General features: G+C 45.4%; 1 protein-coding gene across 3 annotated transcripts in view; it reads right to left on the reverse strand.

Moving 5' to 3' along the window:
- The window catches only part of NELL1 (neural EGFL like 1), a 746,684-nt gene extending 729,320 nt beyond the window's left edge, over positions 1–17,364 (reverse strand). For all 3 annotated transcript variants that reach the window (XM_004418527.3, XM_087433086.1, XM_004418526.3), the window contains exons 1-2: positions 16,883–17,364; positions 8,926–9,054 (exon numbers count right to left, since the gene is read on the reverse strand). In XM_004418527.3, the coding sequence (XP_004418584.1) occupies positions 8,926–9,054; positions 16,883–16,937 (184 nt within the window). In that variant the 5' untranslated portion in view covers positions 16,938–17,364. The remainder of the gene's footprint in view (positions 1–8,925; positions 9,055–16,882) is intronic.
- Positions 17,365–17,761: the final 397 nt, after the last annotated feature.

Consider the following 17,761-nt stretch of genomic DNA (forward strand, 5'->3'; position numbering starts at 1 on the left):
TCTCCTCTACGTTAGAGTGTCTGAGGGCACGCTGTGTTTGCCCTTCTAGACCGTAACCCCCTTGAGGCCAGCATATTTGCCTTATTCATCTGTGTCTTCCACAACATCTAGCTCAAAGCCTAGAATGAAAACAGGTACTAAAAGCCTCAGTCTTCTCAAAGTATCCCACATTCACCTTTGTTCTATCTTGTCACGTAAAACAAGCTACTTGAAAGATACCATCTATTTTTTTCTTTAGAAACTCTTCTAAAATAGAACTCCTGAAAGGTAGCACTTTCCTGGCAGAAAAAAAAAAAAAGCAACATATTAGAGAATTTGCACTCATGCGTATTCTAATTCACTTCCATAAATGAAACACCAGTGGACAGACACACCCTCCCAACTACTTAACACTAAGCCACCGTCAGTCAGGGAGAAGTACAGTTCCAAACGCTCAGATCTTCTCTGAGTCCCACTCAAAGCAAAACAGAGGTATTCCAAAATGATTGTTGAAACTCTCATGCTGGCATTTAGGATATTTTTCATCTTTGAGAAGATCTATGCCAGTCTTACACATAGCCATTCAATCTCCTTACCCCCATCTCCAATCTCTGATAAAATACAATTTGTTTCAGGCAAGGAGAAAATAAAAACCTTACTTCTTCAAATCTTTGCACTATTCAAGGACAGCAGTGGCAAAGATAACCTTAAAAAGCTGAGTAGCCACAAGATAAATCCTCTCAGCCTTCGAAGTTGGTATTATAGGAGTGTTTCCAGTTAAATGAACTTTCTACTTAAATTATCAATATTGTTAATAAGCTAGCATTGAAACGAAGGTTTTCACTCCCTTAATACGCATCAACTTAGAGCTGGACTCAGGATGGTGACATATGAGAAGAAATAAAAATAAAGGAAGGAAAGAATAACAAATTTGTTTTTTTATACTTTACACTTTTCAAAGTGCTTTCTCATACATTGTCATTTAATTCTTATAATCAGACCCATTTCCAGATGAGGAAACTGAGGCTTGAAAACATTGAGACATATCCACTGGCACCCCTAAGTACTGCCTTGAGGTATTTCCATTTACTTATTGATAAAATGGGGCAATAATAGTACTTACCCTATATGGTTGTAGTGAGGAGAAAATAAATTAATACATATAAAGTGCCAAGTCCTAATCTTCTGTCCCCTCCCCAATCCTCTGCTTTTCCCACTAACCCAACCTACCTCTGCAGGTTAAAATCTGACATTAATAACACACAAGACAGATAATACACATAGGAGAAGAAGCCAAAGTTATACCCTGTTACTTAAAAATATACGGACTCACATTTAATGAGAGCTCACCATGTACCAAGTACAGTTCTAACATTTTATGTGTATTAATTTATTTCATCCTTACTACAATCATATTTAGTATTATTACTCCATTTAATCAATGAGTAAGTGGGGGTACTTTGAGGTAGAGAGCTTAAGTAGTTTGCTAGGTACTATCATGTATTAACTTTGAAAGATAGGATTTTGTAGCTTGCCCATATTAACTGAACTGTGTGAAACAGTAAAATCTCTGAGCCTCTCTAGACCTGCACTGTCCACTATGATAACCCCAAGCCACACAGGGCAATTGAGCACTTGAAATATGGCTGTCTGGCAGAGGAAATGAATTTTTAATTTTTTTAATTTGAATTTAAATTCCAAATGAATATTCAATGAAACAGAAGTTTTCAAGACATTGGACATCAGTCAATGGAGGGCAGTGATCCTTGAGAGATGGAAAACAAAAGAGATGAGCCCTACAATTACCCAAGCTTACTGCTCTGAGAGAGTTTCCAGGCTGTGGCATAGGGAGGAGAAATGAAGGCAGAGCCCAGCAGTCTCCCCGAGTTGAGATGAAGAAGGCTGAGAGGCTGGGGAGACCAAGGCACCTAGATTTCACAGGATACAAGAGACGAAACAACAGCACAGAGAGAAAAATATGGTTCTCTCTCAGCTGAGTACTGATCAGTGCATGCAGATGAGAAAACTACCCAAGGACAGAGAAGAGCTACCCAAAAGGCAACAGTGCCCAGCACACACACAGGGTCAAGAATAGTACCTATTCCCCCCAGTAAAACTGGAAAATCTCATGATTCATGGGGCATTGGGTAGAGAACACAGAAGGTCTTGCCTCAGTGATGGGAAATAGTTAACTCTACTCTAGATGTTAGCACTAGCCCTGCTCTGAGCCATCTGACAAATCTTAAAAGTAGGATCCAAAAAGATCAAATTGTTTCCAAGTAACTTAACTGTGTCCCAGAACAAAACTCAAGAATATTTATAAGAATATAAAATATCCAGTATTGAACAAGGTAAAATTCACAATGTCTGGAATTCAATCAAAAATTACCAGGCATGCAAGGAAGTAGTAATGAGGAGAAAAACTAATCAGAATCAACCCAGCTCTGATACAAATACTAGAATTAGCTGTCAAGGACATTAAAACTGTTATAACACAAAAGATTTTTAAGAGTCAAATTGAACTTACAGAGATGAAACTACAATATATGAGATAAAAAATCACTTAATGATACTAATAGCAGACAATACAGAAGAAGAGTTTAGTGGCCTTGAAGGTAGCAATAGAAACTATCAAAAATGACACACAGAAAGGAAAGAGAAGAATAATTTTTGAAATAAACAGAGTATCAGTGAGCTGTGGGAGAACTTTAAGCAGCCTAATATACACGTAATTGGAGTCCCTAAAGAAGAGAAAGAAAAAGGGACAGAAAAAATATTTGAAGATACAATGGCCAAATTTTTTCCAAATTTGATGAATTTCAATAGATCCTACATATAAGAAACATGAAGAAAACCAGATCAAAGTACATCATAATCAAATTGCTTAAAGCCAGTGATAAAGAGAAAGTCTTAAAGGCAGGAGAAAATGTTACATTACCTACAGAGGAACAAAGGTAGGACGACAACAGATTTCTTGTCAGAAACAATGCAAGTGAAAAGACAGTGGATCACTATCTTTTAAAGTACTGAAAGAAATAAAACTGTCAATCACGAATTCTATACCAAGCAAAAATATCTTTCAAAAATGAAGACTTTTTCAGACATTCAAAATGTGAAAGAATTCATCACCAGCAGACCTGCACTATAAGAAATGTTAAAGCAAGTCCTCTAGGCAGGATGAAAATGATACCAGATGAAAATATGAATCCACACAAGGGACTGAAGAACACATGAGTAATATGTGATTGATTTTCTTATTATCTAAATCTGTTCAAAAGATAATTGGCTGATTAAATAAAAATAACAACAATGTAGTATGGTGTTTACAACATAAGTAAAAGTAAAATGTATGACAACAATAATACAATGTCAGGAGCAGAGAAGTATGCTATTGAAATATTCTTATAATATACATAAAGTTGTATAACATCACCTGAAGGTAGATTGTCATAATTTAAAGATGTATACTATAAACCCTAAAGCAACCACTAAAAAAAAGAAACTAAGAGTTATAGCTAATAAGCCAACAAAGGAGATAAAATAGAATCATAAAAACTTTTCAATTAATCTAAAAGAAGCTAGCAAGAGGAAAAAAGGAAAGAATAGATGAACAGGTACAAAACAAATAGCAAAAATATAGATTTAAATATGACCATGCCAATAATCACATTAAATGTAAATCGTCTAAATTCCTTAACAAAAGTACAGAGATTGTCATACTGGTTTTAAAAAAAAAAAAAAGTAAGACCCAACTACATATTGCATATAAGAAAAGCAGTTTACATGTTATAACATGATAAATCTCAAAATAACTATGATGGGTGAAAGAATCTAGATCCAAAAAAACAGAGTAGATACTGTATAATTCTATATATATAAAGTTCTAAAAAATGCAAACTATTATATAGTTACAGAAAGCAGATCAGTAGTTGCCTGGGGATGGGGGCTAGGAAGTATAGGAAAGAAGGATTATAAAAAGAAAAACAAGAAAACTTTTGGGATGATAGGTATATTCATTATCTTGATTGTGGTGATGGTTTCGCTAGTGTATTTATATGTCAAAATTATCAAACTGTACACTTTGAATATGCCGTTTATTATAAGTCAATTATACCTCAATAAAGCTATTTAATTTTTTTAATCTTATACTTAATTAACTATGTATGGAATAGCTTGGTGAATCTACTTTCTCAACTTTAAATTTTATGAAATCTAAATACAGATCAATTATTTCAGATGAAAATTTAGTGTCCAAATTAAGATGTGCTGTAAGTATAAAACATAAACTAGATTTTGAAGACTTTGTAAAAAATATGTAAAATATTAATAATTTCTTGTATTGACCAAATGTTGAAATATACTTTTTATATATTGGGTTAAATAAAATACATAATTAAAATTAATTTCATGTTTCTTTTTACTTGTTTAATATGGCTACTATGAAAATTGAAATTACAGATATGGCTCACTTATATTTCTATTGGACAGTGCTGCACTAGGAAGGAGGACTTATTTGGAGTACACTGAAAACATCACATTGTTCATATTTCTACCCAAGAGTGGGTGACCACTCTATGGTAGACAATGTTATATCCCCTCCCCACAAAAGATGTCTGCATCTTAATCCCAAAACCTATAAATATGTTACCTTATGTGGCAAAAGAGATTTGCAGGTGAGACTAAGTTATGGATCTTGAGATTAGATTATCCTGGATTATCCAGATGGGCCCAGTGTAACCACGAGGGTCCTTTTAAGTGAGAAAAGAGGGCAGGAGAGTCAATGTCAGAGAAGACAATATGACTACAGAAGCAGAGAGAGAAAGGGAAATTCGACAACAGAAGCAGAGCTTGAAGTGACGCAGCCATGAGCCAAGGAATGTAGCAGCCTCTGGAAGCTAGAAAAGGCAACAGATTGATTATCCGATAGATGCTCCAAAGGAACATAGCTCCGCCAACGATTTTAGCCCCGTAAAGCTCATTTTGGACTTCTGATTGCCAGAACTGTAAGATAATAAATAAATTTGTTTTGTTTTAAGCCACTAAATTTATGGTAATTTGTTACAGCAGCAATAGGAAACTAATACAGATTTTGGTACCTGGAAGTAGAGTACTGCTGTAACAAATAGCTAAAAATGTGGAAGTGACCTTGATATTGAGTAAGGAGCAGAGGCTGGAAAAATTTTGAGAAGTATGGTAGAAAAAGCCTGGACTGCCTTAAACGGACTGTCAGTAGAAACATAGATGTTAAGGGCTCTGTTAGTGAGGACTCAGAATGAAGTGAAGAGCATGGTGGAGAAAACCTATATTGTCTTGGCGAATACTTAAGTCATTGTGAACAGACTGATAGTAGAAATATGGACGTTAAAAATACTGCCAGTGAGGGCTAAGAAGGAAATGAGAAACATATTATTAGAAACCAGAAGACAGAAGATCCTTGTTACATAGTGGCACAAAGCTTTGCTGAATTGTGTCCTGTAGTTATGGGGAAAGCAAAATTTGTAAAAGATGAACTTGGACATTTAGCTGAGGAGATTTCCAAGAAAAATGTTGAAGGTGCAGCCTGGTTTTTCCTTGCTGCTTACAGCAAAATGTGAGAGGAAAGAGAGAGATTGAGGGAAGAGCTGTTAGGCAAAAAGGAACCAGAACTTGATGATTTGGAGAATTCTCAGCCTATCCAGATTGCAAAAAACAATAAGATTAGGAGATTCACTGTCAGGAAACTCTACTCTGGAGAGAAAGCCAAAGATGTGGTTGAACCACCTTTTGCTAGTGCATCTGAAGGATCAAAGGGTCAGAATATTCAATAACACAGAGCGCTCTTTGATTGAGATTCATGGATCCCCTCAGCCATCTCAGCAGGAGTCAGGAAGAGAGACAGGATTATCTAGGAAAGATCTGTGGAGGATCCTCTTGTCTAATGGACATGAGATCCTCCAGGCTTCCAGGTTCTCGAGAATGTTACACCAGCAGAAACACTGCCAACTTGGACTGAAGGGGACAGAGAGAGGATGAAACGAAAGAAGGCTGACAGACTCCCAAAATTCTATAGGCAGGAAACAGGCTGATAAAACTACTCAACCACAAACACATGCTACTCTTCGTGAAAAAGAATACTCAGAGGAATAAGTCACAAGCCCAGAGAGCAGAGCCAAGGAACACAGAGGGTTATCCCCAGGCCCTAAAACCCAATGGAGTTTACCTTGCTGGATTTAAAAATTTCTTGGGACTGGTGACCCCTTTCTTCTTTCCATTCCCTTCCTTTTGTACAGGAATCTCTGTAACTGGCATTCTATACCTGTCCCACTATTGCATTTTGGAAGCAGATTGCTTGTTTTCTAGTTTCACAGATCCACAGATGGAGAGGAATTTTGCCCCAAAATGGATAATATCCAGAGTCCCACTCATATCTGATTTACATTCTTCAGGTAATGAGATATGGAATTTTTCAGCAGATGAGATTAGACAAGATTTTGGACTTTCAGCTGATGCTATAATGGGTTGAGACTTTTGGAGATATTGGGATGGGGTGAATGTATACTGTATGTGGGACAGACGTGAGTCTTTGGGGCCAGAGGGCAGACTTTGTGGTAAGCAGAATAATAGCGCTCCAAAGACATCCACGCTCTACTTGCCAGAACTTGTGAATATGTTACCTTACATGGCAAAAAGGACTTTGCAGATGTGACAAAATTATAGATCCTGAGATGGAGAGATTATCCTGGATTATCTGGGTGGGCCCAATGTAATCACAAGGGTCCTTATATGGGAAAGCCCTCCTCAGTTAAACTCCCATAATGAAGTTACTCTTCCCACCAAAGAAGCTGAAATCCCTCCCCGTTGTTGGAGCCTAGGAGACATCCCAGAGGCAGTTGCCAAAGCAGAGAACACACAAATCAGACAGCAGAGTTCTCGCCCAGGACGCCCACACTTTGGAATAAATAAATGAGTGAATGAATAGTGTGCAAAGCAGGCAACAAGCCTTTTATAGAGCACATTGGACAGAGGAAATTTTAATTCAATTCAAAATGTTTATTTATCACCTATTATGGGCCATGCACAATACTTGGCCCTAGAAATGTAGGGGTATCTAGATAGGCATGATTCATGGTTTTCTTTCATCTGTAGATGAGCCAGGCTTCCATAGCAACTCTGTTGACAAAGTGTCAGCGTTGCTCAGATCAAGAATGGCATGGCCTCTCACCAGTAACTGAGCACACCTTGCACAATGCAAAGAGAAAAGTAATCCAATCTGTATTCTCTTACCATTCCCAGCTTACATACTTCACCAATTCGTTAGTAAGAGTAAGTGGAAATTAACATATCCATAGTCTTGTTATATATCATCATATAATATCTGCAGATTTGCTATATATAATTTACAAGGCTTAAGTTATCTGCACAGTAAATATGTAAATCTCATCCCAGAATGTTGGTTCAGTCATTCTAAAATAATCCTTTTGTTATCTCCATAAAAGACTGAGCTAAAAGAACCCTGCCAGGCATTTTCATAGAGGAATATCCAGGCTGCCAGACCACCACATCTGATCAGGCCACTCCCCTGCTTCAGCCTCCACAAGGCCCCCACTGCTCTGAGAGTAAAGTACAAAGCTACTTATGTGGCCTACAGGCAGGGTAATATTTACAATAGTTAACAATGGGTGCATGGCCACCCGCCTACCAGAACGGACACTGGCCATAAATCATCAGTACACCCAAACCCATGGATACCAGCTAAATATCAGTTCTGCCTACAGGGTCCAATATGACCTCACCCCTGCCTACCTCTCCAGCCACTCACTACTTTCAGCCAGGCTAGTCGTCTTCCTGTTGGTTTCTGCCTTAAGACCTTCATACATGCTATTTCCGCTGCCCAGAAAGCTCGGAGCACCCTTCCCTTCCTACATAAGGCTTTACATTATTTTTCAAGTCTCTACTGACACATCACTTTTTCAGGGTAGCCTTTCCCTGACCACCATATCTCCCCACCCCCATTAAATCAGATCTCCCTGTATATTCTTATTTGGCACCCTCCCTCCCCTTAATTGTGAGTATAGCAATTGTAATCAATAATTCCTGTGTAATTACTGTTTCCCTTACTATATTTTATTTACTCTTACTGGTAACCCTACTATTAGCATGTTGCCTTGTACATAGTAGGAGTTCTCCAATAACAGCTAGTACTTACTGAGGATTTACTACGTATCAGGCACTGTTTTAACCACTTTAATGGATTAGCTCCTCTAATCCTATAACAGCCCCATGAGGTAGGTACTATTATTTCAGATGAGAACACAGGCAGAGCCAGGCTAAATAATTGCCCAAAGTCTCAAAGCCAATAAGTGGCAGGGTTGGAATTTGATCCCAGGCAGTAGGGCTCCAGAGCCCATGCTTTTAAGAAGCACACTATACTGCCTTTATGAATGCTTGTTGAATGATTTAAGGGACTGTAGCCAAGTTTATAGTGGGCAGAACCAACTAAGCTGCACCCCTAAGAGAATGCAGCCATAAAACATCCTCTGTGCTCATGGTCTACACATTAAATGAGAGATATAGATATAGGAACAGGAATAGGTGTGAATAGGTGCAGGTATAGGTAAAGATATAGATAGTAGTTGAAAAATTATCCTGTCAAAATAATATGGCTGGCCAATGGCTTTCAATGACTTTACAAATTCATTCCACTTTAGATTTCCTCCAAAATTCCCAGGGAAATATGTCACTGAAAAACCAAATATTTCACCACCATGCCTTTTAGTGCCCCCTTCACACCCTCAGAACATCCCCCAAATTTCTGGACACCTTCAGCATTTCTGAACCTTCCTCATGACAATAAGAGAAGAGAAGTAGCAGAGATGATCCCCTGACAAACACAGGCCAGATGAACACTCTCCAGACAGACCCTCCTCCTCAAGCTCTGCCCCCACACAAAGGAGGAAGCGCCTTTACCTTGAAACAAAAACGCTTTGCTGGCATTGTGCAGTCCGGACACCTGAGTGACTCCAAGGGTGGTGTTCACGAGGTCGAGCTCGGTGATAATGTCCATCTGAAGGTCGGGGTCCATCCCAAAGCCCATCACTGAAAAGGAACAAAGAGCTGTCTTGGCTTAAAACGCAGACTGCTGGCAGCCACAGGAACAGAATTTGCAGAAGCCAGGAGTGGTAGAGAGCTCAGAGATGCTCTCCCCCTGGTAGGAAAAGGAAGTAAGTCTTGGCTCCATCACCCCACGGAGACTGTGGTTTCTTTGTCCCTTCCTCCACCCCCACTCCCCATTCATTGCAGATTGATAATCTCTTACCCAAAACCCTCAGGGCCAAACGTATTTCAGCTTCAGAATGTATCACACATTATAAAGATAAGGTGGCCTATACACTACATTTTATGTAACACCCTCAGCAAAGTCTGAATCAGCACCCCATAATCAAAGACAATATTTCTGGAGCAAAAAGTGTGGTATTTTCCTCTAATTGGCTAAACAAAGACTATAAATAGCCTCATATCTGTTGAGGTCAAGTTTTGCCACCAAATGAGTTCAACTCAGGGTAGGTTTTGCTGTCAGGTGAGTTATGAAGAAACTTTGGGTTTCCCAGCTTTTTGCTACCTGAGGACCGTGGATACAGGATTGTGGCCCTGATCTACCTGCTCCAGAGATGGATGCAGTAGCAAAATCTGACACCACCATCAGCAGTGAACACCTCTGCAGAGCGCTCTCTGTCAGTCCGGCACAACCGCCTGTGACAAAGAGGAAGCGATGGAGAGGGACTGTTCCTGGTGGAGAAGGGTGGTGGAGGGGTCAGCCAAAAAAGAGAATCCCTGGAACAACAGATGTATGTTTCCGCCCCAGGGGATTCCTGAATGGAAAGCAAGATACCCTGACAATTCTGTTGGAGAACCTCAGTGCAGAGAAACACGGCCCTGGGCCCTCCATTGCCTTGTCTGAGAAAGGCAATCCCTGAGGCTGCCTCTCACCCAGGGGGCGTTCTGCAGCACGATTCACTCATGATGGCAAAGTGACTTCCAATTACCTATGTATTAATAAGGCTGATGATCACTCTAAGGGACTGCGTTTAAGCCTCTCATAAAGGCTGTGTCTCTCTACACTTAGCATCTCAATAGTGCAATTCTGACTGCACAGTCGGAAATGCTTTAATCAGCAACAGCTGTCAACTTGGGTCTGATGGTAATGCAGGCGCTGAGGCAAGATCTGGAGGGCTTGCACCCCATTTGTCCCAGGGAGACTGAGCCAACATTCGTCAGAGCATCAGGAGCTATTACAACCTCATCCGTCCTCCCACCTGCACCCCGACCCCACAGATTTGGGGAAGGAAATCTACCCTCTTCTTACTCTTTTCCTGTTAGAGAACAGGGACTGCTCTAGCAATCTGGGCTTCTGTGGACAGAAGGTTGCTCAGGGAAGGCTCTTAGGAGCTGAAGCCTATCATCGCCAAGACCGACAGGAGGTAAAATTAAAGACACAGTGCACATATCTGCCTTCTCAGTGTTTGTCAGGCTTCCCCTCGTCCTCTAAACCGAAGGTTTAAGTTTTCTCCTTGCAAATGCAGCCAGTTATGAGGCCAGTTTACCCAAAGACAACCCGTCTTTCCTTCCATTCATTCATTCATTCGTTCAGTACTTTTTCAGCAGGTATTGCTGGGTGCTTACTATGCAGCACACACAGTGCTGGGCACTGGAGACGTCCTCCCTGAGCACGCACTCAGATGAGGAACGAGCTCGTTAGAGGAAGGCAAACAATAAACAGATAAATAAGGTAACTCGAGATGGCAATGAATGCTGTGAAGAAAATAAAACAGAGTAATAGGATAGAAAGCAATCCGAGTGGAGGCTTTAGAAAGGATGGTCTGGAAAGGTTCTTCTGAGCTGAAACCTGAATGACTGGAAGGAGCTGGTGGTGGGAAGACTGGAGGGAAAGCTCTCCAGGTTTAGAGAACAGAAAATGCAGAGCAGCAACAAAATTGTTGTGTTCGAGGAGCGGAGAAAAGGCTTGCGTGGCTGGAGCAGAGTGGGCGGGGCCCGGGGGGGTAGAAAATGAGGCAAAGAGTAGGCCCTGCCTTGCGAGCCTCAGCAAGGAGCTGGACACTACTCTAACTGCAAGAGGATATCATCGGAGGGCTTTACGGTGCGTGTTTAAGGAGAGGAGGAGTGGGACATGCTCTGATTTACAGCGTGATCTCACATAAGTTTCCATCCTACCTGCCTGACACTGCTCATCCCTCACACAGACTCAACTCACAAAGACTGATCGAAGTCTGTGCAAAGCAGTACTGAGCTAATGGGCACCTGTCAGCCCAAGTCATAGCACCACGAGCCTCTTGATGAGACTGGATGTTTTTCTCCAAGTGAGCTCAGAAACCAGCAGTTCTGTGATCACCTTGAAAAGGCAGGAAAGGAACTAATATTTCAGTTTGATCTATAGTGTTCTACACCTGTATGGCAGAAATTAAATCAAGAGTGATCTCAGAGGACCTCCACGCTGGTCTTCCTCTGGCCAGGAATTTGGAAAGTGGTGTGGGGAAAGTGCCCTTAGCTGGACGCAAGAGGCAGGAGGCATCGTTGCAGCCCCAGTGCCTTGCACAGGGCCTGACATATGGCAGGCCCTGAACTTGGGAGCCAAGTAATTAACTGATGAGTGGATGCCCGATCATTGGTTTGATCATTGCCCGATCATGAGGTGCAGTGACCTCAGAGCAATATGCATTTCCAAGGATACCCAAGAGGACAGGATAGCATTTGGGCAAAGGAAATTTTCTAAAAGGACTGTGGTTGACTGAATTATTGGCTTCAAATCGTTACCTCTCCCATATCCACACCCTTTGTTGTGTAGCTTTGCAGTTCCTTCCACTAGAGTGGGAGTAAACGTCCCCAGCCCTGGACTTTGAGCCTGGCCAGGTAACTTTTTCGGTCATTGAGATGTTAGCAACGTTACACAAGCAGAGGCTTGAATGTGCTTGTGTGGGGGGCTTGGTGTCCTGTACCTCTGCATCACGATGAGAAGAACACGGCCTGCTGGTTGCTGGTCCATGGGTCCAGGGAGACTGAGACACATGGAGCTGACACCGTACCTGAGTTTGGGACCACGCCCAGCCAAACCTGGCCAAGATGAGCCAACACCAAGCCAATCTACAGACACGTGAACCAAAATTAATGTTGTTTTAAGCCACTGAGTTTTAGGTGGTTTGTTATGCAATACTACTGCGGCAGTAGCTGCCAATGCAGGGACTAAAGACCCACTATGATGGTCATCCTTAAAATGCCCGAATCTCCCCGACTAGGAGCTCTGCAACGGGACAAGCCTAAGAGGCACCCAAACAGATTCTGTAGAACCAGCAGAACACCCAATGGTGCCCTTGGATCCTCATCCTCAAATGAGAACACAGCACCCCCAATCCAGAGAGTGTTGTGGAAACAACACTAAACGAAGAGCCAGTTTCAGTCCTCTCTCTTCCGCCTACTAACTCTGTGCCCTTGGAAAAATCACTTCACTTCTCCAAGCCTCAGTTCTCCCATCCATAAAATGGGGATGATAATAGCTGCCTCCCAGCCTCATGAGGTTTCAGTGATAACTACGTGAAAGCTCCTAGCACATAACTGGTTCCCAGCTGGGGTTTGCTGTATCTGTCTTTCTTCAGACCAGCTCTCCACACCATTCCAGCCCTCTGGTCTTCAACTCCACTAGAATCGTACAAAAGGTACAGATGGCCCTACAGATGGCCCCACTGCTCCCAACCCCTCCACACGTCCAACTGACCTAGAAAGGCACCTCACTCTGACTGTGCTTTGTGAAATCTATATATTAAATCACTATTCTCTCTTCCCCCTACAACTCACAGGTAAAGGGGCTCCCCTGGCTTTAAGATAACTGTACTGCTCTTGTTATGAAAACATCCCATAAAAACAGAACAAGAGAAGTCAATTAGGCTTCCAGATACAGTTTTCTCATCTCCCTTTAATTGGTCCCCTTCAGGATGAAAATGCCTTGTGCCAACAGCAAGATGTGTAAAAGACAGCACTTTGCACACTGCCTAAGGAATCATAAAATCTATTAATAAGATAGCATTTACATGGCCTCTCCTGAACCTTATGTAGTATGAGAGTCTTGGTTCCATAAAAATAGTTTTTTTTATTTTAATGTTTCTGCTTCTTGTCCAAGCGTGGAGCTCCTGCCCTTTCCAAGGAAACTCTATTCAAGTTTTCTACTTGGGCCATAACTGCTCTACAAATGGCTGCAGCTGGGAATTGGAATGAAACAGGATAAAAAGCTTCTCGGGAAGAAACATTTTTTAAACCCTGGAAGGCAGCGTGTCAAGGCACTTGAGGCCTGGCTCTGGGATTCAGAACCTCCACCCTCATCTCCCAGGACGCCTGCTGCTGTCCCCACCTCAGCCCTGCCCAGGGAATGCTCAAGCCCAAAGCCCACTCAGTCACCTTCAGGGTCCCAGGCCTAAGCTCCCAGGAAAATCCCCTGGGTCTGGCTCACTTCAAATCTAATCCAGCTCATTGTCCATGATGGCAGCTGGTGTCTCCTGGTGCACACAGGGGAATATGACACTGGAGAGATGCTCTAAGATCTCATGTAAAAGCAGGATTTCACAACCGCTTGATCAGATTTGGGCCCCTAGACTCCTACACAGGTTCTTAATACCCCAAAAGCAATATCCTTGAAGAATATGCTCTATGCCTGTTCCAAGTCAGCCAATATTTCACATGATCACTGGAGGCTAGGGGCTGTGTTCACAGCTCTATTATTCAATCCACAGTTAATGAAGAGCCTGGGAGGTGCTTCAAAAAGAAAAGCTCTCCACCCCAGCAGGCGGCAGCAAAAGGCACTCACTTGGTCCCAGGGGCTCCCTCCGCCCCTGCCCTGGTGACCAAAACAAACTGGAAAGCGATAGAGGAGAAATCAGTGAGTTTTATATTATTCACGTTTCCAAGTCATTGGAGAAAACTCACGGGCATAATGTGTTATTGTAGCCTTCTAAATTTTCCTTATTAGTAATATACCTGGAAATCCCAGATACTATTTTTCACCCAGAAATAACAAGAACCAGAGAATAGCACCTCCTATCTTGTCTCCACTTTACTCTCTAAAACAAGTTCTCTGAACAATGAGCGATTTAAGCAGCTTCCTGTGACACCTATCATTAGATCTCTTCCTATGTAACTGCTACTGCAGTGCAGTGCTGCTTTAATTAAAATGTGCCTGATATCATCTATTCATTTCCATTACAAGGCGGTGATATCTGAGCAGCTCACTAAGTGAACCACATGTTTTTTTCATCTTGGACTGTTAACAGCCCAGACAACAATTGTCCCACCTGACAAATAAACTTTCCAAGCGGCTGTTTGGATCCTGATAAACTAATCACGAGCCAGCCTCTGCTACCTAAGAGGAGGGACGTGTGAGGTAGGGATGACGGTTCCTGGGTGAAATCAAAGAGGCTGTCCCCAGAAAGCTGCTGATCATACCCCTTCAAGCTTCAAGAAACTGTAAGTGAGAGAACTGAGACATAACTCCCCCGTCTCTCTGATTCTTCTGATAATTTCTGTAGAAGAAATATTTGGCCTCTGGCGTTCAAGTGGTGCCAGGTGATGGAAAACCCAAGCTCCCTGAGCAGCTGCCACAGCCAATGGGGCAGATCCTTCCCTGCTTCCCTGCCTTTGCACAAGCTGCGCCCTCTGCCGGGAACGCTTTCTCCACCTTGTCCACCTGGAAAACTCCCTACAAAGCCTTCAGGTCACAACTCTCAGAGGTCACCTCCTGATTAAAGCCTTCCCTGACCACCAACACTCCCCCACCCCCAGAATCCACCCCTACTGTGCCTCCTCTGTGTTTCCTTAACACAAATTTCTTATACTCCCTCCTCTCCCCCCCACCCCACCCCCCTGGCACTCCCCATCAAGCTGTAGACTAAAAATCCTTCCCAGTTTCTCTCTAGATCCTCAGCTAAGTTGTAAATTCTGGAAGTCAAGGACCAAGGCCCTTCCTCTTTGCATAAGCAATCCTGGCACCCAGCAAGACACTCAACTGTTTGTTGAATGAATGAATAAATACATGAATGAATCTTCCCTACAACAGAATTTTTACAAGATTTAAAGGCGCTTGGTGTGGGGAAGGGGAAAAGATCCTGCTCTTAAAGATCTCCAGAAGCAAGGCACCCTGGAGACACAGCCCACTCCTGGATGAAGGCACTTTCTGCCGACTTTTCAAAGGAGTAATGAGAACAAAGGATTTAGGCATATTCAGGCATGATGTGCACTTCAGGACATGAAATGACCGATAGGCTGCCCTCTCCCCCATCCGGTTTCTCTCTATTTGGTTCCTCTGCAAGATGCTCACCAGGAGCAGATTCTCCGTGCGCGGGGCTGGTAGTCCACGTTTTGCTCTAGCCTCGCCTGTCCTGTCTTCCGGGGCGCGTTTCTCCCAACGTGTTCTTGGTTTTAAAAGACCAACCCATCCCGATGGGCCTGAACTCAAGAGGCAACTATTCTAGGCTAGACTGAGCTTTGGTGTCTCCCCAGCTTGGGAAGCTCGGATGGAGACAAGAAAGGGATGGGGATTCCTTTTGTCCCTGGAGAGGTCCACACCCAAGCTCTTCCATTAAGCAAAAGGAAAGCTGCTGCCTGCTCAGTCTTGGGAAATGGGGAGGGCCAGCAGGAAGCTCCTGGACGCCAAGTCTTGTATCCTCGGGCGGGCTAACCTGCAAAGCCGGGCGCCTGGGGCGCAAGCGGGAACTTTTGAGCCAACCCAGGCCCCGCACGCTCCCAGCCTCTCCGGATAAACTTGCTGCCTAGCCTGCGAAGGCGGCTATGCCTCTAGAGAAGGGAAATGAGACCAGTAAACGAGGAAAAGATAAAGGAAGAGGAGAGGAAATGACTACACACCGATTCTGGGGGGCAGAGTCGGGAGTGCGTACTGAGGGTGGCTAGCTAGCGTAGGAATAAAAACTCGCGACGCTCCCTCACTGAGTCTCGGAGAGCCAGTTTCCTATCCCACCCCACCCACCCTCACCCTCCCACGTCTACTAATAGCCCCTTGGAGAGGGCGGCTGAGACATGGGTGCTGGGGGCGAGTGGAAGCTGAAGGAAGGTGGTACGCTTAGAGTCCCCACAACTGCGTCTCTGGAGGGAGAACCAAGTGAGGACTTCAGAAAATGACGCCAGTGATCCTTGCTCTCCTCCACACGCCCTACCTGCAATTACAGCCAGGGGAAACTGGTTTGGACCTTGAGAAAATCTTCCCAGATTGTCTCCACGGCTCCAATCCCCCCGAATAACTGTTCGTCTAGCCCTTGGGGGCGGGGAGAGGGGGAGAGAATACTCCTGGAGTTCCCTTGGGGATAGTCAGGAGGGGACGAGAAGAGATCGCGGAATCCCGGGGTTCGCCCGCAGCCCACGCCCTGCGCCGCGCCCTCCCGGGCCCCGGCAGCGCCCCCCGGCCGGAAGCGCTCTCTCTGCGGGTGCCACTCTTGCGGCTGCCCCTTCCCGGCCCGGCCGGGCGTCGGGAGAGCGGCTTCCACCGCACCGTTCAAGTTCGGGGGTGTGGGGCTCGCGGGCCAGCCCTGCTGTGCGTTCCGACCCGGAAGCCGGTTACCAGCAGCAGGAGGGTGCGCCCGCTCGGCCGCGCCCCTCACTCCTGCGTCTGGCAGGCCGTGTCCGCCGGGAAGGGGGCACACTCATCGGGGGCATCTTCCAGCCTGCGGGTCCCACTTCTCACCCTTTCACCTGGAGCAGGGCTGAGAGATCCGAGGGACCCATCCGCGCTGCACCGCCCTTCCCCGGACCAGCGCGGAGCTCGGCTCCGGGTCTCCCGACGCCTATGTAGGCGCTGGGCACAGCCGCGGGGCTCCCCCTTCTCCTGGATCCCTCCGACCGCCCCAGACGTGCTTACCTGTCCTGGCGGTGCACACACAGAACCACACAACTAAAATCACATCCATCGGCATCGCTCCCGAGGAGCCCCTCCAAACGGGGCGCGCGGAAGCCAGGGGGAAACCAATGCGCCTGGATCTCGAGAGGCGCCGGGCTCGCAGCGGCCAAACTTGCTAGAGGGCGGCGGGGGAGATGGCTCGGCAGCGCCGGGTGCTGCGCTCGGGGATCGCGCCCGGGAAGGCGGCCCCGGCCGCCCCGCCCCCAGCCCGCCCCCCACCGCGGGCGGCGGCGCCCGGCTCCGGCCCGGGCCCCCGCTGCGGCTGCGCTCGCCTCGGAGCTGGGGCGGGAGCGCGGGGCTCGGCCACTCCGGCAGGTTGCGCTCGGCGCTGGGATCCGCTTCTCCTTCTTCGCCCGCGGAGCTGCTAGGATCCGGGCGGCAGGTGCAGCAGCCGCTCCTACCCGGAGCACCGGAGGTGGAGTCCTGGGACCCGCGGCGAAAAGGGAGGAGCGGGAGGCGCAAGGCCACCCCTCGGCTTCACGCGCTCCAGCCCAGCCGAGCTGGCCTCGCCACGGTCGCCGTCTCTGCCTCGGCGCCGCGGTGGGGGCTGCCGAAGTTGCCACAGTTCATCCCGGCAGAGACGAAGAACCGCCGAGCCCTCGCGGGTGGGTTTTTCTCCTGGGGGAACCCTGACCGAGGCGGCGCCACGGAGCGCGCCCAGCCCCTCCCCGGAAAACAATTACTCGAGATTTGCTCAGGCGACTGGGTGGGAAGGGGTGAGTGGGGACGTGAGGGGGATGAGGGCTGAGTGCCGGTTCGCCACCTGTACCTTCTGTCTCCTCTCTCCGGGGGACCCCTCTGACTGGGTACACGCTTTGGGGGTGCAGGGAGAGGGCACTG

Source organism: Ceratotherium simum, chromosome 7 (assembly GCF_057802395.1).
Source record: "Ceratotherium simum simum isolate JZ-2026a chromosome 7, ASM5780239v1, whole genome shotgun sequence".
Taxonomy (NCBI): domain Eukaryota; kingdom Metazoa; phylum Chordata; class Mammalia; order Perissodactyla; family Rhinocerotidae; genus Ceratotherium; species Ceratotherium simum.